The sequence below is a fragment of the Barbus barbus genome (genome assembly GCF_936440315.1).
Source record: "Barbus barbus genome assembly, chromosome: 11".
In the NCBI taxonomy this organism is placed as follows: domain Eukaryota; kingdom Metazoa; phylum Chordata; class Actinopteri; order Cypriniformes; family Cyprinidae; genus Barbus; species Barbus barbus.
Window position 1 is genome coordinate 16,541,388 of NC_136739.1, and position 24,924 is coordinate 16,566,311.

Genomic DNA, 24,924 nt, shown 5'->3' on the forward strand with positions numbered 1-24,924 from the left:
TCTTCATGAACTTAACTTGACAGTCCATGGGGCTCGCTAGTGTGTACGTGAAGGATCTTTAAAAGCCATTTTAACAATTCATGGTGCATTACTGTGGTCAGCTGGTGAGTGAGTGCTGCTTAGTATGATCAGTTCCTTGTGTTTGTTTCTTTTTTTTTCAGGATTTAATGTGTAGTTTAACAATGCAAGAATGGGCTTTAACCACCAGAGGGGGGCAAATGAGCTCTTCAAGCCGTATTGCCAGGAGGAAGCTGCTAGTTTAGTCAGTTGTTTGGCAGGTTCCCCACAAGTATTGTGACCTGCTTTCTGCCGTGCTTGCTCAGGGAAGTTCATTTGAGCCGTACCTTATGAACATCTGAAATCAACTGAAAATGACTTTTTGATGCTGATAATCTTATAGTGCCACACAGCCTCAGTATTTACATTTCAGGGGAATAAAACTTACAAAATGCTTACTTATAGTTATCTCCGCATATTAAGCTGGGATCAGCTGAAATATTTTAACATCACCTTCAACTAATCAACAAAAAACCCTGCATTTGTTTGAAATAAATGGTTGGAAACGCCGTCTTCACTGTCGCTCGACACTGAAAAAAGTATTTCTTTGAAAATAAATCCACCCCAAACATTTTGAATAGTTGTGTATACTGACAAACCTAACAAAACCATTTTGTGTGATTTTTCTGTTTATTTCTTGTTTATATGGAGCTTGTGTCAAAAGACAGAAAAGTGTTTAGCTTATATACAAATGAACAAAGAACAAAGTCATTTCAGATTGGACCATTTCTAGTCATTTTAAAGGAAGTGTTCTGTTTGTATGGTTATTACTCTCATTAAAAACAAAAGATTTATAAATGCAATTAAAATGTAAATTCAAGAACACCTCAAATTGTCACGCTGCAACATTGTGATCCAGATTATTCACTAATTTGCTGAAAACTTTGATTTAAACACAGCAGATGTTGCAAATGTTAAATATAACAGACACTTTTATATAAAGACAAAAAAATCATACTTTTTCAGCAAGCTCATGGAATAAACTTAATTATTTAAATGACTGTCTAAACTCTGATTGATAGATATATAGGCTAAAATCACTATTGTTAATCTCTTTTTGTTCTTGTGCACAATGTCCCTTTATTAGGCCTAATATTCATAAAATAGCATACGACACATTACATGTACACTCAAATAATATACCTCTTTGTGCAGAAAAGACAATTTCACATTTAAATTATTATTTTTTTAAATGTATGTGAAAAAAGGCCTATGAAAAAAGCAAGCAGGCACAAAAGAAACTCTTTTTTTCTGAATAAAAGGAAGAGCTGAAGATCTGCTGCTGCGTCAGAGATTTGTATTCTTCATGGCTCGCAGATCAAAGTCTCCACAACAAACTTGTTTTCAAAATGGCGGATCTTGTGGCAGTTCAGAGCCTCGCGTTTCTGCATACCTGCAGCGGAGCACATTCAGCTTTCAGGAGTTTGAAATGTACTTGTTTTTACGGTGAACATGAGAGGAAATACTGTGCCTCCACCACTTATTTGTGCTTACAACTTGAAAATAATTTCCTCTGTGATGGTGGAAAGATGTAAACACTGTTTACTGTAAACAAAGTCTTATCAAATGGTTTGTTTGTGTACACTTACCCAGTATGGTTTCTCTACGCTGCAGTCTGTACGTGTCTTTGTCTTTGCACAGGTTATTGATGTAATAGCCCAGATCACTGGTGCTTTCCAGCCTCTCTGTAATCATCATCTCTTCTCGCACAAGGTATGTTTGTGGAAGATACATTCCTGCCTGCAAAAACACACACAAACATCAATTTACCTTCTGAAATGCATTGATGTGAAAAACACATTCACACCAACACAAGAACCACTCATTGACACAAATCCACAGAATCTCCTGTTATTAATGTGGCTGGTTACCTTGACGTTGACCAGGAATTCCTGGAAATTTCTGGGTGGCATGACAATAGATGTGTTCAGGTTGATGATGTAGCATCTGTTCAGATGCAGGTCGAGGTAAGCAGTCAGTTTCTGACGGCACAGAATGACACACAGAGTTATTCACACAGAGACATATAGATTGTTTAATTAATTAAAGAAAACTATTTTAGAAGAAAGAAAGATGTAACAAAATAATCAAGATTGAGGGAGGACCAAAAGTAAAAACAATAGAATTAGTCATTGACAAACCCATATTGATTATCCAGTAATGTAAATATGTCAGCCTATTAAGGTTCTGTTGGACTTTTGCAGTGAAAACCAATCAATCATTATTATGTATTTACATAATTAGTTTTTGTGACAGTAAGATTACAATAACCAAAAAAACATTCAAAGTTTGGAGCTGGTTAGATTTTTATTCCTTATGCTCACCAAGGGTGCATTTGTTTAATCAAAAATACAGTAAAAATAGTCATGTAAAATAATATTACAATATAAAATAACTGTTTTCTATCTGAATACATTTTAAAATGTAATTTATTCCTGTGATGTCACATCCAATGTATTTACTGTCAATTTTAATAAATTTAATACAACCTTGCAGAATAATACTATTAAAGCAAAAAAAAATAAAACTCTGATCCAGGAAGCACATATCAATCAAATATGTGACCCTGGACCACTAAACCTGTCATAAGGTTCAATTTTGTGAAATTGAGGTTCATGTATCGTCTGAAAGCTGAATAAATAAGCTTTCCATCGATGTATGGTTTGTTATGATCGGACAATATTTGGCTGAGATACAACTACATGAAAATCTGAAATCTGAGTGTGCACATTTAAAGTTGTCCAAATGAAGTCCTTAACAATGCATGTTATTAATTAAAAATTTAATTTTGCTATATTTATTGTAGGAAATTGTAGGAACATGATCTTTACTTAATATCCTAATGATTTTTGGCATAAAAGAAAAATCGATCATTTTGACCCATACAATGGGTCACAAAGTAATATTTCACTAATGTCTCTTTACCACGAAAACAGGAAACTCATGAACTTCTTTTTGCAACCTATAATCTCAGAAACTGATCATTTCAGAAAACCAGTCTATCCCTGTTATATTTATAATAGATACAATTACAGCAGTGTGACTGATAATATGTTTATGGTGGTTATGGCTAAACACTCTGTGTGTGTGTGTGTGTGTGTGTGTGTGTGTGTGTGTATTTTTGTACCATGGTAAAGTCATGCAGGATGCCAGCTGGATCGCCGTCTGCGAACTCAGGGACTGGTACTTTGATGAACTCCACCTCATCGTCTTCGAAAAAGCTCACATTCTCTTCAATCAGCCTGAAAGGTGCCTCAACCTCCACCTCCTCATCAAACTCATAGTCTTCCTCAAAGTACGTCAACCCACAGACGAACACCTGCTCCTCCTGTGTGTTATAAAAATGCAGCATTAACACAAATTGGCAACAACATTTCAAAGAGCAATTTGGTACCAACAAAATGTACACTTTTCAAAAGACAAATCAATTATTTGCTCTTTGTGGGAGGTGCATGACACAAGTGTAACAATATTGCAGTTTCATAGGGGAAAAAAAGAAAGCTTCATACAGAATGAATTTAAAAGTACAGATCTATAAATGCGGTCTGAAAAATTTAGCATTTTTTGGAAGAATATTTGTGACTTTCTCTCAAGATGTGTTCACTTAATGAAGACACGTTTTTTCACATGTTAATATTAGTGACTAGTTTCTTACAACTTGCCAACATGTAAAATGGCTTGCACTGTTGCACATACATGTTTACTCTCAGTACTATGCAGTCTAAGTTGTATGTTTTTTGAGGATGAGGGCAAGTGACGTGATCTTTGCATATTGGCTTGTGGCTAATTTTGCAAGCTTCTACCAAGTGGCAGATGATTTTGAAGTATTTGCTGTTACAGAATTGCCAGGCTCCAACATCAGCCAATCACAGCGCTCATCATCACCAGAATTCTGATCACACACACCTGCTACTCATCCTGCTCACTCATGAGGACTGCTACAAACGCACACACCTCGTCTCACCTCATTGCCTGGTCTTGTTTGTATGAAGTAGACTACTTACCTGACTTCCTGAACTCCAGCTAGTCTTCCATTCCTTCATGTCTCCAGTGTTCTCTGTTTACAATTTCTATTGTCAAGGTACCAAGAATGTCAAAGCGGATGCCCGTCTTCATGCTCCAGAAGAGATCACCAAGGAACCTGAGCCCATTTTGCTTCCCAACTTGATTCTGAGTCCCATCCAGTGGTTACAGCACTAACTACATCCTCCAATGCCTCTGAAACAGCTCCACTGGGGTGTCCCAGATCACAGCACACCCCACTCGCACACCCAGCAGCCAACAGCACACTCTCGCTGCTTAAAGATTGTTTCTGGTGGTGCAATATGGCCAGGGACGTGAGAAGGTTCATTCAAGGCTGCTCTGACTGTGCCATCTCAAAGAGCCCAAGCCATCTACCAACAGGCAAGCTCCATCTGCTGCCGTTCCCCATTGCCCGTGGTCACACGAGTGGACTACATCAAAGACCTGGCCCCCTCTGATGGTAACACATGCATTCTTGTTGTCAATGATTGATTTTATAAATCCTGTCGTCTGCTTCCTCTCAAAGAGATTCCCACTGTAATGAAACTGCAGAACATGTCTTCGGGATTCATGAGGTCATAGTATCAGATTGGGGCCCCCAGTTTATTGCAAAGGTATGGAAAGCTTTCTTCACCCTCCTAGGTGTGACACTGAGCCTCTCATCTGGATACCATCCCCAATCAAATGGGCAGATGGGAAGAGAGATCCTGGAGATTGGACCTATCCTACGAACCTTCTGCCATGGCTGCCAGAACTCTTGGAACCAGTTCCTATGCTCCAGTTCCCTTTATCAGCCTGCCATTGGACTCACTCTCTTCCGGTGCATGCTCTGTTACCAGCCTCCTTTTGTTCCAGTGGTCCGGGAAACCATCACATGTCCCATCTATTGACTTGTGGTTCTGAGAGACCGAAAGGGTCTGGGACACTCGCTCACAGTGGCAGTGTGCCACCAATGGAACCAGTCAGACATCCGATGGATGGAACTCCAACTTCCCAGCCTGGACATGTTTGGCTGTCCACCAGAGACGGTAGGATGTGCCTGCCATGCAAGAAGCTTATTCCTAGATGCATTAGCTCCTTCACCATCACCTGACAGATTTACCTGGCCGCTTATCAACTGCACCTTCCTGCACACTACAGAATCAATTCAACACTCCATGCGTCACTCCATAAACCATATCACCCACCTGTTTCTGTTAAGTAATTAAGTAATGAAAAGCAGTTGCAAATGTTGTACAAAATAAAGATCACCACTACTCATCTTTGCACCTATAAAATGTGCAACACTTTGTTTTTCTACCAAATTACATGTAATAAAATCTAATTATTATATTAATATTTAACTTGCATTGAAAAGGTTTCCGTGACCTCTCGCAAGATCTCGGCAAAAATCTCACGATTTACTCCAAAACTTGATGTATGCTGGGATACACTAAGCCTGGAATAGCTTCGTGAATATGAGTGGTATTCGAGATCGTGTGGATTTAGCGTGCGTTAAGGGCACTATGCCTTAGGGCTGCAACGATTAGTCACATTATCGCCAACGTCGACATTAAAAAATTGTCGACAAATATTTTTGTTGTCGAGTAGTCGTTTGATCTCACATGACCTAATGTTAGAGCCTGCAATACTGCGGTTTGACCAGTGTGGCACTGTAGCGCAAGACTGTAGTTCAGCCCTCCTGGATGCATTCAAGAGAAGAAGACACACAGCGCTTCAGAGAAAATGCATCCGAACTTGAGCGGCGTTTGGATGAACATGTTAATATATAGAATATGCAAAATGTGTCATTCAGTTTCTTTTTCATGTAGCTAATTATATGGTGAGAGAGTGTCTCTGTCTGTCATTTCATTTTGTGTGCCAAATACATCTATTTTTATAATGAATTGGTAACACTTTACAATAAGGTATCATTTATTAACATTTGTTAATGTATTAATTAACATCAATGAACAATGCATTTATTACATTTAACTATTAATCTTTGTTAATGTTGGTTAATAAAAAACAGCATTAGTAAATGCTGAAATTAACTAACTTTTAGATTAACAAATGCTGTAGAAGTATTGTTCATTCTTAGTCCATGTTAACTAATGTTAAATAATGAACCTTATTGTAAAGTGTTGCCAATTAATTGTTTAATAACTGTAATTACATAATATGCTTTTCTAAAGCTGAAGTGACCTTTATTTATGTTAGAATATGTATAACTTAATATTTTAACTAATCGCAAAAGCTGAATTATCAAAGTCTACTGGTTAATCAGTGGAATAATCGATGATTAGTCGATCAATCGTTCTAATAATAGTTATTAATCAATTATCAAAATAATCGTTTGTTGCAGCCCTACTGTGCTTTGGTATTTTGAAGACCTGGGACAGTCTTGTGCACTTGCTGTCACGCGCACACACTCGCAAGTGGCCAAGACCGCAAGTGTGGGTATTTGGACAAGGCAGATTGCCAGCACCAGAAGGACTGTTACAAAAGCACACACCTCGTCTCACCTCATTGTCTGGTCTCGTTTATACGAAGTGGATTACTTACCTGACTTCCTGAACTCCAGCATTACCTCTAGCGATTGTCTGCAGTTTGTCTACCCTGCCTTTGTGTTCCAGTGTTCTTTGGCTACAAACCTGTTGAAAAGGATTACCTCTATACTCACCAATTGCAAAGAGGTATGTGCATCCTTCCTCTCATCCGCCCTGCCATCCACGATCTCCTGCATCTGTAGCAAAGGAAAGTCAAGTTAATAACAACCGTACTTCCTCCCCTGATTAACTGCATACTCCACCTTGATTGCCAGTGTGCTCAGTGCTGTAATAATCATTCCATGTATCTGTGTCTGAGTCTGCATTCTCTACATTCAGTCTATGTTTGATTAGAGTTGCTTTTGCATTTCAGAGAAAATCTGTGACCCATTTATGGGCCACAACCCACCAGCTAAAAATCACTGCTTCAAGAAACACTGCTTCAAGGCTTAGACTGATTATGAAATAAATGTTATAGAAATGAAGCAATATGAAGATAATCATCAATGCAAGATGGCACATGTTAGATGTTATGATGTTTTTGATATCACTATGGTTACATCAATTTTCTCACCTCAAGCACATAGTATCTATATAGGTAGGCTCCTCCCACCGCTACGCCAGAGAGAACGAGAGCCAATCCCAGACAGAAGCACCAGCACCACACCTTAGACTGCGGACGCACCAACACCGCTGCCTCCGCATCCTTCAGGGCAAATTACGCAGAGAAATGACGGTTACAAAATTACATTTGAACAATTACATAACAATATACATACACACTTCTGTTTATAGGGGCAATCGTGGCCTAATGGATAGAGAGAGTTGGACTTGTAACCCGAAGGTCATGGGTTCGAGTCTCAGGTCCGGCAGGGATTGTAGGTGGGGGAGTGAATAACCAACACTCTCTCCACCCTCAATACCACGACTGAGGTGAGACCCTTGAGCAAGGCACCGAACCCCCAACTGCTCCCCGGGTGCCGCAGCAATGGCTGCCCACTGCTCCGGGTGTATGTTCACTACTGTGTGTACACTTGGATGGGTTAAATGCAGAGCACAAATTCAGAGTATGGGTCACCATACTTGGCCACACACCAGTTCCCCCTTCCCGCAAAAGTAATTAATATTTTATTCAACAATGATTCGTTAAACTGATCAAAATTGACAGTAAAGACATTTTATAATGTTACAAAAAAATTCCAATAAATTCTTTTCAACACTGATATTAATAAGAAATGTTTCTTGAGCATCAAAAATCATAATTTCTGAAGGTTCACATAACACTGAAGACTGGAAGGCTGCTGAAAAAAAATCAGCTTTGCCATCGCAGATAACAATTAAATTTTAAAATGTATCAAAATAAAAAACAGCTATTTAAACCAATAATATTTAACAAATTATAATTTTACTGTATTTTTAATCAAATAAATGCAGCCATTTAAGCATATTAAACAAGGCTTAAATCAAAAGAACAGGCCAACACGAGAATTAGTCATCTATTGAAGTTACAGAGAGTGATTTTTCAAAGCAATAAAGGATAAAATATGAATATTACTGGATAGAGATTCATTTTCCTTGTTCAAATGAATACCTTATTTTAAGCATTATGTAAAATATACAGTATACAACAGGGCCTGACTCTCCCCAGCCTGACCTTCAGCCTAAACGTTCAGTTGTGTCCCTGTAGACATTCACACACAGCTCACAGACAGCAGATGCCATCTGACATGAGACACACCACAAATGAAACCAGAAAAACCTTAGTCTATTCAGAGTCTGTTTTAAACATAAATTATGACAAATGGGAGTTATGAGACAAACAGAACAAAAAAAGAAGTGAGATTCACACTGCATCTCTCCTGGTTTTCAGTCAAAGAGGCGTTAAAACAGTTTGATGTCAGCAACTTCTGCAAAAAGTCACGAAGAGGAAATGTCTTTAAATTCTAATCTAAAAAAATGCTTCTTCACTCAAACAATAACTGCACGCCTAAGTGCAATATGAATTGAAAGAGAAAGTTAATCAAACAGTTTCTATTTCAATAGCAGAAGGGGAATATAAGTGAGACACAGATAACATGTAGGCAATAATGCAGGAGATAGAGTGCCACCAAATGTATTCAGAGCTACTTGTTTCATTGTGCTGTACTTATATAATCCAAATAGCCAAAATAGTTTATCCTAGTTGTTGATTTGTTTTTTGTTTTTGGTTATTGGCACATTCTCTCATTAATGTAACCACACGGCCCTTTATTGAGTACATGGAGGCGAGTGTTGGATGGCCTTGACCAGAAATTACCATTGAGAGTCTTTTTAATGCTTCTTGAATGCCTCATGAATCAGGCATTTCCTGGTTCCAAAGTAAAATCAGATACAATTGCACTATATTTACATATGCTATATGCTTGTATTTTGCAATTTGGTTTCTTTTATTTTAACAATAATGTTTAGCCTAATTTATATAGCGCCTTTCCATAGCTCAAAGACATTACAGTTGAGATACAGCAGGAAAATTAACAACAGCAACAATCATATGGTATAGACAAGCAGTAGAATAGTTTTTATTTCTAAGCTTAAAGAGTTAGTTCACCCAAAAATGGAAATTCCTCGCCATGTTGGAGAGTACCACAACGTATACATGTGCTTTCCCCAGAACAAAATCAATGTGGTATCTCAGGGTTACTCATTGAAGTTCCCCTTCAATTCGGTCACTCTACATTGCTATGGGAAATACATTTTCCTCGAATACTACTGAAGCCTTATTGAATCATGCCAGTGAAACTGGCCAATGGCGTTCAAGTGCGCGAAATATGAGCGGGAATCCCACTCTATATAAGGCAGTGCTTGTACATTATCCATTCAGAATCTTTTTCTTCAGCCAACCTTCTACGAGAAGCAAGAAGCCTATCAAGAAAGAACTACTCACCGCGAACTACACGCTGCAGCAGACACGCCTTCTCGTCCCCTGCTGTGTTGCGGTGAGCTTCGGAATCAAGGATGACTCGCGATTGCCTCTCCTGCACGGAGCCAATCGAATCTTCTGATGGCCACGAATCGTGCGTCTTCTGTCTTGGTCGCGCCCACGTAGAGGTGGCGCTTGGGGGGGTTGGACTGCCCCCACTGCGGGGATATGAGTCTATGGACTCTCAGACGCCGTGTGGCCATCGTCCAAGGCGATGAACTCACCCAACTAACTCTGCCGCGCTCTTACTCTGCAGCCTCTTTCTATCCAAGGAGGAAAGTGCCGTTTCTGATGCGGTTCTGTCAGGATCAGGTGACAAGCCAGCGCCAGCTCAGTGCCCACGTGCTCCTAACCCCCCTGCTGCAGGTCCCTTTCCAGTGCGCTTCATGACTGCTGATCTCCGCCCCTCCCCCAACGCTCAAGATGTGGTGTCTTTCGGTGCTATGGTAGGCGCTGACGAGGAGGAGGATGCCATTTCGGGGGCAGCGTCTGCGAGAGAGGAGTGGTCCAACAGCACCGCTGGATTACACTGCACTCCACGGCAGCGACGCGGGGGACAGCCATCTGGATGAGTGGTACCTCCAGTCGGATCGCGGCCAAAAAGACACCCCGCGGAGACCCGGCCCCTTTTTCCCCGAGGTGCACGATGAGATAAAAAAGGAGGAAATGCACAATCTTCTCACAAAGCACGCTGTAGAGGCAGTACCCCCTCACAGACCGCGAGAGCGGCTTCTACAGTCGTTATTTTCTGGTGCCAAAGAAAGACGGCGGACTCCGCCCAATCTTGTACCTGAGACCGCTGAATCGCGCACTTTCAAAGCGCTCATTCAAAATGATTACGCTGAGACAAATCCACTCACATATCAGCTTCCTGAGATTTGCATTTGAGGGGATAGCGTACCAATTCACTGTCCTGCCCTTCGGCTTATGTCTGGCCCCTTGCACATTTACGAAATGCATGGACGCTGCTCTCTCTCCTCTGAAACAGAGCGGAATGCGCCTCCTGAACTATCTCGACGACTGGCTAGTCTTAGCCCAATCAGAGAGCGCGCTGCTCAGCGACAAACTCAGGCTCCTCGTTCATATTCAGAGCTTAGGGCTGACTGTAAATATGCAAAAGAGCATGCTGGTACCGAGCCAGAACATCTCCTTTTTAGGAGTGGAACTGAACTCGATCAATATGCGAGCACGTCTGTCGGAGGAGTGCTCACAAAAACTTATCAGCGCTCTCGCAGTCTTCAAATTAGGTCGTTCTTCCCCGCTAAAATGCTTTCAGAGGACGCTCGGCAGATGGCTGCTGCCTCGACAGTGTGCAATCTAGGGCTCCTACATATGCGACCGCTTCAGCTCTGGCTAAAGAGCCGGGTGCCACAGAACGCATACGCTGACCCTTTGGTGCAATATGACTCTGTATCGCTGGGGTGTTCGTATTGGCCAAGTGATCAGGAGAAAGAATGTTACGACAGATGCATCGAGCACGGGCTGGGGAGCCGTATGCGAAGGCAGACCAGCCTTCGGGACATGGTCAGAAACGTAGAAGTCATGGCACATAAACTTTCTGGAGCTCCGTGCTGTATACCTAGCGCTCGAGTGCTTTCTCCCAGACATTCTTCAAAGTTACGTTCTCATCAGGACGGACAGCATGACAGTGGTAGCGTTTATAAATCACCAAGGCGGTGTGAACTTGCGGCCACTGCTGCGGCTGGCGAGAGACCTCCTTCTGTGGGCAGATCGACACCTCCTCTCCATCCGGGCAGTACATGTCCCCAGATGCCTGAACTATGGCGTGGATTTACTGTCGAGGGGCGGGGTAATCCACGGGGAGTGGAGATTACACCCTCTGACAGTCAAAATGATTTGGAGTGTATTCGGCAGGGCGGAGGTGGACCTCTTCGCATCAGCGGAGAACACTCACTGCTCGCTGTTTTATTCTCTGACACACTCTCCCCTGGGAGTGGATGCACTAGCTCACAGCTGGCCGAAAGTACGCAAGTATGCCTTTCCTCCAGTGAAACTTCTGCCTCGCGTGCTTTGCAAAATCTGTTCTGTTAGTGGCACCGAAATGGCCCAATCAGCCGTGGTTCCCAGAACTGGTGGAGATGCTGGTAGCCCCCCCGTGGACTATCCCACTGAAGAGAGACCTCTTCTCTCAAGCACAAGGAACGATATGGCACCCAAATCCTTAGTCATGGAGCCTTCATGTCTGGCCGCTCGACTGAGCTTGCCAGTACCAGATGCACTTCCTCAGCGCATGTTGAATACTATCTCTGAGGCTAGGGCTCCTTCCACGAGGCGTCTTTACGCACATAAATGGAAAAAAAATTTCAAGTTGGTGTGTATCACGGGGCGAAGACCCAATCAACTGCCCAATACCAATAATTCTTGCCTTCCTCCAAGAGCGATTTGATAGTGGTCGTAAGCCATCCACATTGAAAGTGTATGTGGCCCCTATAGCAGCCTTTCACGTCGCCCGATCAGCAGAAATGAACTGATCATATGTTTTTTGAAAGGAGCAAAAAGGCTGAACCCTCCACGCCCTTCTACTCTACCCACTTGGGACTTGGCGCTTGTGCTTGACGCTCTCACGGGACCCCCGTTTGAGCCCATACAATCAGCGAGCTTGCAAGCGCTCTCTCTCAAGACAGCGCTCCTGCTCGCGCTGGCCTCTGTTAAGCGAGTTGGAGACCTGCAGGCGCATAGACGACTCATGTATTGAATTCGGGTCAGGTGATTGCAGACTCACCTTGAAGCCTAGAAAAGGTTATGTGCCTAAAGTGCTTTCGACTTAAAGCGCAGGTCATAACACTCTTTGCTTTCCGCCCTGAAACACCGACCGGGACGGAGCCGCTTAATACACTCCTGCTGTGCCCTGTACGTGCGGTGCTCACTTACATCGAGCGCTCTAGACAGTTCAGACTCTCGGAGCAGCTATTTGTATGTTTTGGTGGACGCACAAAAGGACTGCCTGTGTCCAAGCAAAGGCTGTCACACTGGATCGTCGACGCAATTGCTTTGGCTTACAGCTCTAAGGGTGCGGAATGTCCGATAGGGGTTCGGGCCCACTCAACCCGCGGACTTGCGTCATCCTGGGCCTGGGCAAATGGCATGTCTATTCAGGACATTTATATGGCGGCAGGCTGGTCGTCACGCAGCACTTTCGTGAGGTTTTATAACCTAGATGTGTCGTCGCTTGCCACGCATGTGCTGTCAGTAGGAGCAGCGCACGCGCCTACTCAGCCTCAGCTATGATCTGAGATGTGTATCAGTGGTTTCGACTAGGTCGTATACACCCTGTATGTCCCTAACAGTTTATCACAATAGTTCACCACGTCTTTTAGGACTTGATCACCATCATACTCTGCTTATTGAGCACTGCTACGGCCGTGCATCATAGCACATGATTTCATTTAAATAAAAAAATTTCAACTAATCTATATGTGAAAGTGCCAAAGCCGCCACCATTTCACATTCTCTGTTTCACCGGAGTTTACTCCGCCCCTGGTGTGACGCAACATCATCTAGTTGCCGCAAGATTCTCCTTCCCTCATTTCAGGGAACCGGGGTTACGTGAGTAACCGAGAGTGTTTTTTTTTTTTCTTTCTTTGCACACAAAGTATTCTCGTAGCTTTGTAAAATTGAAGTTGAGCCACTTATGTCACATGGACTGTTTTACCGATGTCCTTTACTACCTTTCTGGGTCTGGGAATATTTCAGTTGCATTGCTGTCTATGGAGGGTCAGAGAGTGCTAAGATTTAATAAAAAATATCTTAATTTGTGTTCCGAAGATGAACGAAGGTCTTATGGGTTTGGAACAACATGAGGGTGAGCAATTAATGACAGAATTGTCATTTTTGGGTGAACTATCCCTTTAAGTTGAAGTCTAACTTTTTTATTCTTGGCTTGCAGTTCTGTCTCCTTATGCAATACACTAATTTTCAAAGTTGCCTGTATCACATGTTTGAAAGTGCACACATAAAACATGTCTCAACACATCTGTCTTCCACAAACCATGAAAAGCACTCACATATAACATATAAGTCTCCCGGTAGTGAGCGTAAAGTATTTCTAAAATGTATTGTGAGAAACACAGTTCAATTATTCTGAAAGAATACCATTCAGCGAAACAACCATGTTTACAGCTTCCATCACACACACACATACACACACAAAATGGTTAAGTCTACTTCGCAGGACACTTGGTCAACTGGAATGCACCTACTGCTTATCAATTTCAATTTTACATTTGTAAGAGCCCCCCTTTTAGCCAGAGGTAACCGCACCACTGGCCCAGTCTAGCCTTGTTTTGGTCATTTTTAACTAGTGCAGCCCACCCACATAAATTCTATGTGGGTCAAGTCTGTCATCCATTTTCTTTCTATTCTTTTCTATTCTATTCTATTCTTTTCTGTCACTTGTATCACAAGTATTTAATCTTTTTTTTTAATAAAACATAATCAGTGAAGAGCTTTTTTTTTCTTTTATCCGTAATTACGCATACAAATATAATAAAGAAAATAGAAAAACTGTCAGTGAGGCAACAGCAGGCTGTCAGCTGCCAACAAACAAGCAGCCCAGTACAGTCTGTTCAGGTAGTCTCACACCCAACAATAGCAGGAAATTATGTGTTTATTAACATTTTATTACACTTACAAAAACGTACTATGGTAACCAAGGTTTCTGTCAAAATATTGTAGCAACTCATTGCACTTATTTTCACTTAACTAAGTGAACTTTGTATCAGATCCCATAGGGGCTTGTATAAATTAATTTGTTTTTAGATTATCGAAACATATAATGATAATACATATAATGGAATACATTACAATTAAATACATAAAATATTAAAGTAAAAAAAAAAAAGACAAAAAAAGAGGGAAATAAGTTACTGAATATTTTTTTTTTTTTTTTTTTTTTACTTTGTGGACTAAGACAGCTCTTTATATAAAAAGGGCAGGTAGTTAAATTTAATATCAATTTAAGGAGGTGAAAAGAACTGCGGTAACTTTTTACCAGGGCATTAGTGTTTACAAGACCCGTCTTTGACAAACTTTGGGCCGTCAGCCATTTTTAGTTATTTTCACTCAACCTGATCAAAGTTTGATGAGCAAACCTAAACAAAGAAACACATTTACTTCTGCATTTGGGATAATTTCTATACTTCTCAAGATAATATAAAAAAAAAACAATGTGCACATATAACTGGACTTTTCCATAAAAAGTCTTAATTACGAGATAATATTGAACCCAAACATTAAAATACGGTTACGCAATTCAATATAAGTAAATATACAGCAAGATTTGTTAGAAACGTTGTACCTGTACACCAGAAATGAGATTTTCCTTCTTTGGATCCTTTATGGCGAAAGCCTTGTTAAAAGAAACTTTAACCATAATGAAAAGTTTCTGTAAGTGGTTATTTCCGCGAGATCGAGAAAGAAAAGACAGCGCAAAATGAAAGCGTACAGTCTCCTGATCAGCAGCGATGTCTCTGTGTGTCAGATCACAGCATCTGCAGCTCACTGCCTCTAGTGACAACTACTAGAAAATCAACTTGGAAAGTACCACTGTGGCAAGCACTTTCTGTTTCTCAATGCATTGTTATAATTCATTATTTTAAAATGACCAGTACTTTAATTACAGTTAAATGTAGAATATAAGGAAACAATTATGGTAGCTAACATCTGGAGTTATTCTTGAGAACCACAATGCTGTCCCTGCTGAAACAAACAGAACCCTGCCCAAAACACAATAAGAAATGTAATGGATTTAATGGTTATAATGGGAATTGTATTGGTTTTAATGGAAATTATAATGGTGTTCATTTGCATCTTATTGGACTAAACGCAATTTAAAAAAAAAATTATGGGAGTGCTTTGGTTTTTCTTGGGGGTGCTGGAGCACCTGCTAGCCCCCCTGTAGCAGCCAACGATTGAGAGCGATAGTTGTTGTGGTCCTTCTGCCAACCCTGTCTACCTCCGTGAAGTTGGCCCCCCACCCAAAGCAAAACGTCGCAAAAATAGTCTCATTCGTTTGTGCTGCTTTGGTTTGTTAGATAGAAAACATTTATTTAAAGGTCATTCTGTTTGTTTGTGCTGCTTTGGTTTTTTACATATTAGACATTATATTATAGGCGATGACGTCACCAGCCCCCCTACACGCTCCAAACTCACCTAAAATAGGCTCAAACGTTAGTGCTTTGTTTGTGCTGGTTTGTACTGATAGAAGTTTTGTTTGTGCTGCTTTGTTTTTTTTTTAACAATACAGTTGAAGTAAGACCCTAACTTACCGACAGACTGTGTGTTTCCAACAGATCACCAGATGTGTGGAATAACACCAACTCCAAGGTAAATGTTTTTACTTGTTACTGTATGTCATTATGTGAAGAACAATAGTATGTCATAAATACACACCATAATATGTCTGCTGTATCTCCGTGCTTATACACGCTACGTCTGTGCAGTGGCGCATGCAATGTGCTGTCACACATTGCAGCTCAGACTGACCTGAGATTTGCCCCGCAAACATTTCAGCAGTAAATTATAGGCCATGCGTCCCGTATTCTGTCGACTTACCTTTATGAGCAAAAATTACGTCGTATTTGAAGTTGTTTCCACTATCAAGAAAAAAATGCGCACAATGCGTTTTGCAGAACAAATGCGCGTGTTGCCTTCGAAGTACAGATGTCGAGCAATGAATCGATCCACTCGAATTGGCAAGTTGTCATACTTAAAGGCCACGTTTAATGTTTTTGAACTCGGCTTCAACATTGAACTTGCGATGATGTTGGTGCTTCGGAAGTGAGGGATCATTACCCCTGTCCAGAGTGGTAAGTAGCTTGCAAGCCAGATTATATTGGGAATGATCTCAGGGAGGAAGTGCATATTATGATCTCCATTAGCCACGGCAAGAGACCTGCTTTCCTCACATATTTCTGTCACCCACCCACAGCGTTTGATCCGCTTTTTTCCTGGTCCTCACCCTCTACATCTGGAATGACGACATTCTGTTCTGCAATTCGGGCTTTCAGGTATGTCTTGCACCTTTCTGATATGAGGGGGACTCCCGAGCTGTCATTGCCCTCTGCTTCACTGAGAGCCACAATAGTAATGCTCCGTAGTAGCTCTTTAGCATCGTCCATGGATTGTGACTTAAGAAGCTGTGCCATTGACCTCACAAAGAAATCTTTAATGCGATATGTTTTTTTCTTCAAGCAGTCCCACTGGCAGATCATCTAGATGCAGTGTGCAACATCAACCCGGACAAAACAAGGTGGTACTTTTGCAGACTGTTTACCAAGTAAGATGCCACAACACACATTGATGTAGGTCTTTAAATCAGGATGCGGAGTAAAAGCCTTGACCAAAGCTCCGAGCAAAGCCAGTGAAAAGTCACTTACAACCTCTTTTGGAGTTGGTGTTCTTTCAGCCAATGTGTTATTGCATTAAGATCATGTCTCTCTGACAGCATTTGCACGACTGGAACACTTGAGCTCTCATCACCTGAACACCCTGATATAAGAAGACATGCATGGCCAGACATGCCGTTTGGTCTCTGTAGTTTCCTCACTACTGAGCCAGTTGCATCAAAACTCATAGTGAGGTTAGTAGATGTCTTTGATAATGACTTGTACATATACATTTGTGTTTGACTCCAATAGTGACAGAATAACTTGCCCAGTCCAATGTCTTTAATGCTACCAATGTGGCCATGACACTCCGTGCACGTGCCTCTGATTTCTATGCATTTCTCTGTGGCTGATGGATAGACCTTGGCTCTTTTAAAGGCAAATGTGCAGGGACTCTTCACCTCTTGCCAGATATGATTTATCACATGCGTCCAGATGCCAGGCTTCAAAATTGTGTATTCCCTTTTTGTGTTTTAGAGATCTTGTTTTTGTATTGAACTGTTTCAGGCATAAATTCAATCCATTTCTGAAATGGAACTTCAAGATCAAAAGTCCAGCAATCTTTTGGTCTGGGGGAAAGGGACCCTGGCTCGAAGTCAGTGTCATCACTGCTGCCACTTGTTTCATTAACACCTTCATGAGTAAACCCTAAAGTCTGTTTAATTTAACAAAAGTGTATAGAGCCTTTGCGGTGATCTTGTTCTGTAGCAGCTTACTAAGCTCTGTCCAGATGCTCTGATTAGGAGTAGCTATGTTGCCATTTTTGACTATGTCCTCTTTTGATGAACACAGGACTGTGAAAATGGAATCCCTGTCGACTGCTGGTTTCTTGGGCATCTGGCATAAGCAAAACATAACCCACTTAAATAATCCTGACTCCAAAAATGTAATGTATAGTATAAACCTGTATTACTGTATTGTCCTGAATATAAGGATAATATATAAGGATGTTATATATTATATTACAATTTTACTACATATACCATGCTAAACTATGGTTAGCAAAAATCATGGTTAATTTATGGTTACCATGGTTTTATTTGTACTAACACCATGGTTATTTTTTGTAAGGGTAACTAATAACATTGTGAACTGACATTTAAACATACTTACATTGGCCAGAAATTTGAGTTTGTAACTGTATCAACTTTTCCTCCACTAACTCATTTTCCATAAGAGCATCTTGAACAGAAGTGTGACCTCGTGGTGGGAGTGAAGTGTATCAGATGATACTCCTTGTAAATAAGGTAAAAAAGGTGAGAACAAAAGCGCTGAAGTTACATAAAGCTACGACTTGATGTCGCTCGCTCGCGCACAAAACCATTTTAAGTGAGAGAAAGTGACGGAAAAAGAGTCCGACAGCAGGTGAATATTGAGCTGCTTTTAACAAACACAACGAGTACAAAAAATAACCTTGATAAAGAGTTGCTGTTGTATTAAACATAACTAGAATATAATAATTTGGCAAGAAAGTGAATGTGAGGAACCCAAAATAAAATGCTAAATCAAAGCAAAAAACCAAAGCGGCACAAACAAACGAGGCTATTTGGGGTGCATGGCGCATGTGGGGGGCTGAGTGACCTCAGAATGACATTTGAATAAATGTTTTATATCTAACAAACCAAAGGAGCACAAGCGAATGAGACTATTTTTGCGACGTTTTGCTTTGGGTGGGGGGCCAACTTCACGGAGGTTCCCTGTCTGAATCACTTCTGTGTTATTTTTCACGCATGCGCAGAGCGAGGAGAAACAGGCATGGCGGCGGCAGAGAAACCGACGAAAGACAGGCTTTTATCCACTCTGCATGATATTGAAGTTTTATCCAGGTTTGTCTTCATATATTCTGCACGTAAGATGAAATAAACTTTGAAGGCAGAATGTTTAACTGGATTAAAGATGTTTTAACTCTTCAGGTAAGGGTTGGGGCTGCATATTCTAGGATTTATAAAATAGATAATGGTACAACACAAGGAAGTGTGTGCAGTCCAGTATTGTTTAATATCATGTTAAATTATGTTTTCTAAAATGTCAAGATAGATATAGGAAGGTATCTCTATGCTGACGATGGAGCGATATGGAAAAGTGGTCGTAATATATCTCATGTGACAAGAGTTATCAACTATCAGTGACTAAAACTCAACTAGTCTGTTGTGCGAAGATAAATAATATCCTTGAAATAAAAGTGAAGTTGTATGGGCAAGTAATTGAACAAGTTAAAGATTAGATATCTAGGAATATGGATGGACCTTTAGGATACATATACAGAAGTTGGTAGATAAATGCAACAGGAATGGGATGGGGAGCTAGTAGGAAATCTTTACAAAGAATATATAGTGCGTTGATTAGGTCAGCATTTGATTATGGATGCATAATTTATGGATCTGCATCGAAATCCTTGATTAAAAAAGTAGAAACAGTTCAGGCACAATCTTTAAGAATATGTTGTGGAGCTTTCAGATATTCTCCAATATCAGCCTTACAAGTGGAGGTGGGAGAAATGCCTATAAGTTTACGAAAGTTGAATTTAACTATGAATTATTGGATAAATGTAAAAGGTAATTCAGAATTACATCCTGTAAAGGACATATTGAAGGATTGCTGGGAATATGGGAATAATACAATCAAAAGTTTTGGATGGACAGCAACTAGAGATGCTTCTATTTTGAATATTAAAGAAATCTTAGTTAGTCCCTGTGTTGTAATACCGAATATTCCTCCTTGGTTGCTTCCTTTGCCTCAAGTAGATTTTCATCTTCAATATATGGTTAAGAATGAGAAATCTATACCTAAGGAGGTTATTGTTCAACAATATCTACACCTAAATTACTCTTCAATGCTCCATATCTCACAGATGGTTCTAAAGATCCTACATCAGGAATTTCAGCTGCAGCTGTATATATCCAAAGATTACAAGTCAACATTCAGAAAAGGATAACTAATTATGTATCGGTATTTACAACAGAGCTTATATCAATTTGATTAGCTATTCAATGGGTGGAGGAAGTTAAGCCTACAAGGGTAGTCATTTGTTCAGATTCCTTGTCAGCTTTAAATAATATAATAAGTGAACAATCAACATCAAGACAGTATTTAATATATGAAGTACTTATAAATCAGTTTAGAATTCAGGAAATTGGTATAGTCCTGAGGTACCTATGGGTACCTGCACTTGTAGGAGTACAAGGAAATGAAATAGTCAATAAATTGGCTAAACAAGCTATGAAACATATAAACCTTGAGGTACAAATTCCACTGAGTAAAGTAGAAATAAAAGGAAGAATTAAAGAACACATGAATAAAAAGTGGCAGGAAATGTGGGACAAGGATTTAAAAGGCAGGCACTTATACAATATCCAAAAACAAGTTGTCAGAGGGAGAATGTGTTTTAAGAATAGAAAGTAGAATTTAATTTATTTTATTTTTTTCCTTCCTGTTAATGCTTCACACTCCAGTCCAGTTGGTGGCTGTAATACACCATAAGTTGGCTTGTCAACCGCCATTAAATCTACAAGAAGAAATAAACTTTGATGTAATTTCTGTCTGCTTTTTTAGTGGTTACAAAGCAGAATTATATTAAACTGCTAGTTCATTCATGAAATTCCCAGTGATTCCTGCTAACAGTTGCTGGATTAGATCATAATGGAATAAATAAGTCACAGACTCCTTTGTCCACTCGAGTCTGCTTTTTTCACAACTGTTAACACATTATACACAACTACTATTCACACACAGCTCCCCTTCAATAAGTTCTTGTTTGTGTTGCAGAGAGCTGATAGAGATGCTGGCGCTGTCCAGGACACAGAAACTGCCCCAGCCTGGAGAGGACACGGATGTGAGAGACACTGTTTACACATACAAGTACAGACAAAAGTACATCACTGAAATCTCAAGAAGACAGATTTGTATCTGATGTTTACAGGTTTTAAAATTCTGATTTGGCCTGGGAAAAAGAAAAAAATCCTGAGAAATCCTAAGAAATACATTTTGCATTCTGTTTAATTAGAGTTAGCATTAGTATTAAAATTGCCTTGTGAATTGCTGTGTAGTGCATGAATTAACCGTATGCTGACTCTGTGAGCAGATACTGGAGCTGTTAGTGCAGAGAGATAAAGAGTTCCAGGAGCTCATGCAGACGGCGGTGGAGCAGGGCAAAGTGCACCAGGAGATGAAGGCGCTGGAGAAGGAAGTTGAGAAGAGAGACAGCGATATCCAGCAACTCCAGAAACAACTCAAAGAGGCTGAGCATATACTGGTAACTGAGCCAATACATGTTTATTTCAGTAACATTCGGTTACAGATCGGCATGCTTTATTACTTTACAAACTGTCACTTTTTGTGCAACTTTGTAGATATTTAGTTTTCAATAATAACAACAGCTTGTTGTGTTGTCGTTAGTTTGAGTTGAGAGAAATCATTGGTCATTTGAAATGACAAAACTAACATTACAAATGTATTTTGATTACTTTGAATTCAAAACGAGGACACTATTAAAAAAAAAAAACATTAACATTGTTAGATGTAATTACTATAAGATTACAGTAAATTATGCATAATTACAAGAAACTAACCCTAAACCAAACCTTAAACCTATAGTATGTATAGTATACTAATATTAAAGGCAGGGTAAGCTATTTCTGGAAGCCAATGTTGATATTTGAAGTCACCAAAACAAACACGCCCCTACCCAAAAAGGGTCTTGCTCGTATTTTGATAGATCCGCCCCACATATATGTAGCCTACGCAACCCAGGCAACGATTGGTTCTGTTAAACATAAGCCACTTTTCCACCGAAATTACCTGCAACAATATGTCCCAGGAACTTTTTTCCCCCAGACCTGTTGCTGTCTGTGTTTCCATTGCGGTCTAAAGTACCGAGAAGATTAGGTAAATGGTCTGGTGACGTATTGTTGTATGTTAGGTCTGCGTGCGTTTCTTAATACCAAGTACGCAAATTTCGGACTTGCATCCTCGGTAGTTCGGACTTCACGAGTTAGACTCGGAAGTGTGAGCTCCTGCGGACGGAACGATGCAAGTCCAGTAATACTGCAAAGAGCAGCGTACTTGATAATGTCAGTCAGCTCGCCTCGGCTACTGCAATCTTCCTCACTGTATTTACAGATGAAATATATCAAACATAGCCTTTTCGTATTCATTTAAACATATTAATAAAACAATGGAATAAAGACCAAAGATCACCTGTTAGATTTACCCAAAATGAATTATATCTTATGTTTATCCACTACAGAGACATCAGAGCCAGTGGCAGATGTCAGAAGGACTAGCTGAGGTTATGCTCTCTTCGGGATACATGAGCACTGAGCGCCCGGTGATCGCATGGAGCTCGCGGCTCCGAAATCGGCGAAGCGCAGATTTGAGTTTTAAACAACTACATTCTCGCCTGAAATACACGCGTCCACTTTAGCTGTTAGACATGGTGTTACTAACCTATTGAGAAGAAACAAAGCAACCTCGGCATCCGATCGCAGGCCTTCCACTCCTTGAGTTCTCTCCAGCGCTGAAAAGCTGATCGGATATTTACAAGGGTCCTACTTCTTGCCTTATCGTTCCGCAGTCGTTTTTCTCTTATTGTTTTTTATCTGCCATCTCTATCTTTCTGTCGCTCGGCTCGGCTGTTCACTGAACGCTCTCTCCTCCACATCACGAGTAGACACACCCCTTACTGCTGATTGGCTACACGTTTGTTTTGGTGCTCTGCCCCGACTCAGTTTTCTAAAACGTTTTTTTGAAAAATTACATACCCTGCCTTTAACCAGTATATATTTGTATAAGGACACTTTAAAATAAAGTGCAACCCACCCAGTCTTTTTATACAAACTGTGTTTGACACAATATTTATGAATCAGTTCTTTAAACTGAAAATAATTCTGTTTTTCATTAATCATCAGGCCACTGCTGTCTACCAAGCCAAAGAAAAGCTGAAGTCTATTGAAAAGGCCAGAAAAGGTATTAGTGTTGTTAAAGTTATGACCATATTTTCTGGAAAATAAGTCTCACCTGACTATAATGTACACTAGTATATTATATTGTATATTTACATTGTTGAGAGGAAAAAATGCAGCAAATGTTCATCAGTGTACAAGACACTTTATTATTACTTTCAGGAAATTCAGGAACATTATAACCACTGTAAAGATGTATTTTAGTTTCCTTCACTTCACAAGAAATCCTTTAAATTTAATGGTTCTTACAAATGTAAAATATAAGTATTTAATGGTACTTACAAATGTAAAATATGGTACTTACAAATGTAAAATATAAGTATTTAATGGTACTTACAAATGTAAAATATAAGTATAATACAATCATAATTTATAGTAGCATTCACTATTTAAAAAAAAAAAAAAACACATTATAAACTCCAAGTCTAAAGTAATTTATTTAAACTGACAGTAAAATGCACTATACAAATGTGCTTGACATTAATTTAAGCCTCTTTGGATTTTAAGTTCCAGCATGTTTTAGATGATTTAAAATGTGACTTTTATTCAGGAATTCTCAGTAGGATTGATTCAGTCATAAAACTGAGATGCAAGTAATTGTATTTTATTTAGTTGATTTAATGTATTGATTTAACATATCAAATACATACTGCTCTAGATAAAAATCGACTCTTGTTTTCACCAGGGAGTATCTCTTCAGAGGAGATCATCAAATATGCTCACAGGATCAGTGCCAGTAATGCAGTGTGTGCTCCTCTCAACTGGGTTCCAGGTAAGCGGACAGTATTTTCTTCTGTGTCCAGGTTTTTTATTCATCTCTTTCACTATTCATGTGATTTCCTCAGAAACATGTTCGGTTATATTTGTAAGTTCTTATGATGTGCATGTATGTGCAGGTGACCCCCGCAGGCCGTACCCCACTGATCTGGAGATGCGCAGTGGAATACTGGGTAACATGAGCAACATGTCCACCAACGGAGTGAACAGGCACCTGCCAGGAGACGCATTGGCTGCTGGGAGATTACCAGGCAGGTTCACTCTTCTGTTTCATCCTTCCGTGCTCTTTTTTTTCTTCCCGGTTGTCTTTATCATACAAATATTGTGGTTTGTGTGTGGCTATGTACTTTTCTGTTGAAGTACAGAATGTTTCCTTGATGTTTATTTTTTGCTAATATGTTTCTCCTTTTGCTTTTAGATATTCTAACCCCACAATATCCTTGGCAGTCCGCTGATGTTTCCATGGGGATTCTGCCTCCTCACCATGGCAACGATTTTGGGCTGGAGCCACCTGGTCATAACAAGGAAAATGAAGATGATGTCGAGGCCATGTCAACAGATTCCTCCAGCAGCAGCAGTGACTCAGACTGAGTGTGTGTGTGTGTGTGTGTGTGTGTGTGTCCACAGTAACTTGAGTTTCCCACCTGAGCAGCCTGAAAGTGTGTTGTCTGCATCTAGTTTCTGTGATTGTGGAGATCCAAATGGCAACATATACTGCTTTAAGGAGGACCAAACCTACACAGGTCCTCTTTTCAGGAAAGCCTCATTTGCTTGTTTTTCATTCTCCAGATGCCTTGCAGTCATCATTTGTTTGTATAATTTTATCCCACTGGCCTCAAATGTCACCAGTGCGTTGTTTTCATTGTGTGCAGAGTGACAGGTTCATTTGCATTTATTTGTAGTCTAGTGAAGCCTTACTGGTTTACAGTTGGTATATAAATAGCGATGTAAATACCTCTGAACTTTCAGACTCTGTAAATAAAACTTTTTTTATATTGTTTTGTTCATTTTACCTTGTCTGTTTTATGTATACAGAAGGGCTGTGTAGTTTTAAAAAGGCTTGTTTCCCCTGGTAGTAGAGGAATAGGTCTGATTTAAATGACCCCTCGGGTTCAGTTTTCCAATATATATACCTTGACCTCTAAAAATCACACAGATCCTACTCTGTGCATGATCATTGCTCATAGACTGTCGACTTCAATTTATTACAGTGC

At 40.1% G+C, this 24,924-nt stretch overlaps 2 protein-coding genes across 4 annotated transcripts; one reads left to right on the forward strand and one right to left on the reverse strand.

The window, feature by feature from the left end:
* Positions 1–668: 668 nt before the first annotated feature.
* Positions 669–15,089, reverse strand: LOC306876966 (integral membrane protein 2B-like). Of its 2 annotated transcripts, XM_079428452.1 has the most exons (7): positions 14,885–15,089; positions 7,183–7,314; positions 6,743–6,805; positions 3,185–3,385; positions 1,929–2,039; positions 1,647–1,797; positions 669–1,450 (listed from the first exon to the last, which is right to left on the reverse strand). In XM_079428452.1, the coding sequence occupies exons 1-7, from the start codon at positions 14,957–14,959 to the stop codon at positions 1,362–1,364; spliced, it is 822 nt and encodes a 273-aa protein (XP_079284578.1). In that variant the 5' UTR covers positions 14,960–15,089; the 3' UTR covers positions 669–1,361. The 2 variants fall into 2 exon arrangements, with proteins under 2 accessions (XP_079284578.1, XP_079284579.1); XM_079428453.1 differs by lacking the exon at positions 6,743–6,805 and having other exon boundaries at positions 14,885–15,088.
* Positions 15,090–18,503: 3,414 nt separating this feature from the next.
* LOC306877407 (mediator of RNA polymerase II transcription subunit 4-like) lies at positions 18,504–24,721 on the forward strand. Of its 2 annotated transcripts, XM_079429180.1 has the most exons (8): positions 18,716–18,799; positions 20,739–20,805; positions 21,055–21,225; positions 22,219–22,260; positions 22,880–22,937; positions 23,619–23,705; positions 23,830–23,961; positions 24,129–24,720. In XM_079429180.1, the coding sequence occupies exons 1-8, from the start codon at positions 18,729–18,731 to the stop codon at positions 24,299–24,301; spliced, it is 801 nt and encodes a 266-aa protein (XP_079285306.1). In that variant the 5' UTR covers positions 18,716–18,728; the 3' UTR covers positions 24,302–24,720. The 2 variants fall into 2 exon arrangements, with proteins under 2 accessions (XP_079285307.1, XP_079285306.1); XM_079429181.1 differs by lacking the exon at positions 22,219–22,260 and having other exon boundaries at positions 18,504–18,799; positions 24,129–24,721.
* Positions 24,722–24,924: the final 203 nt, after the last annotated feature.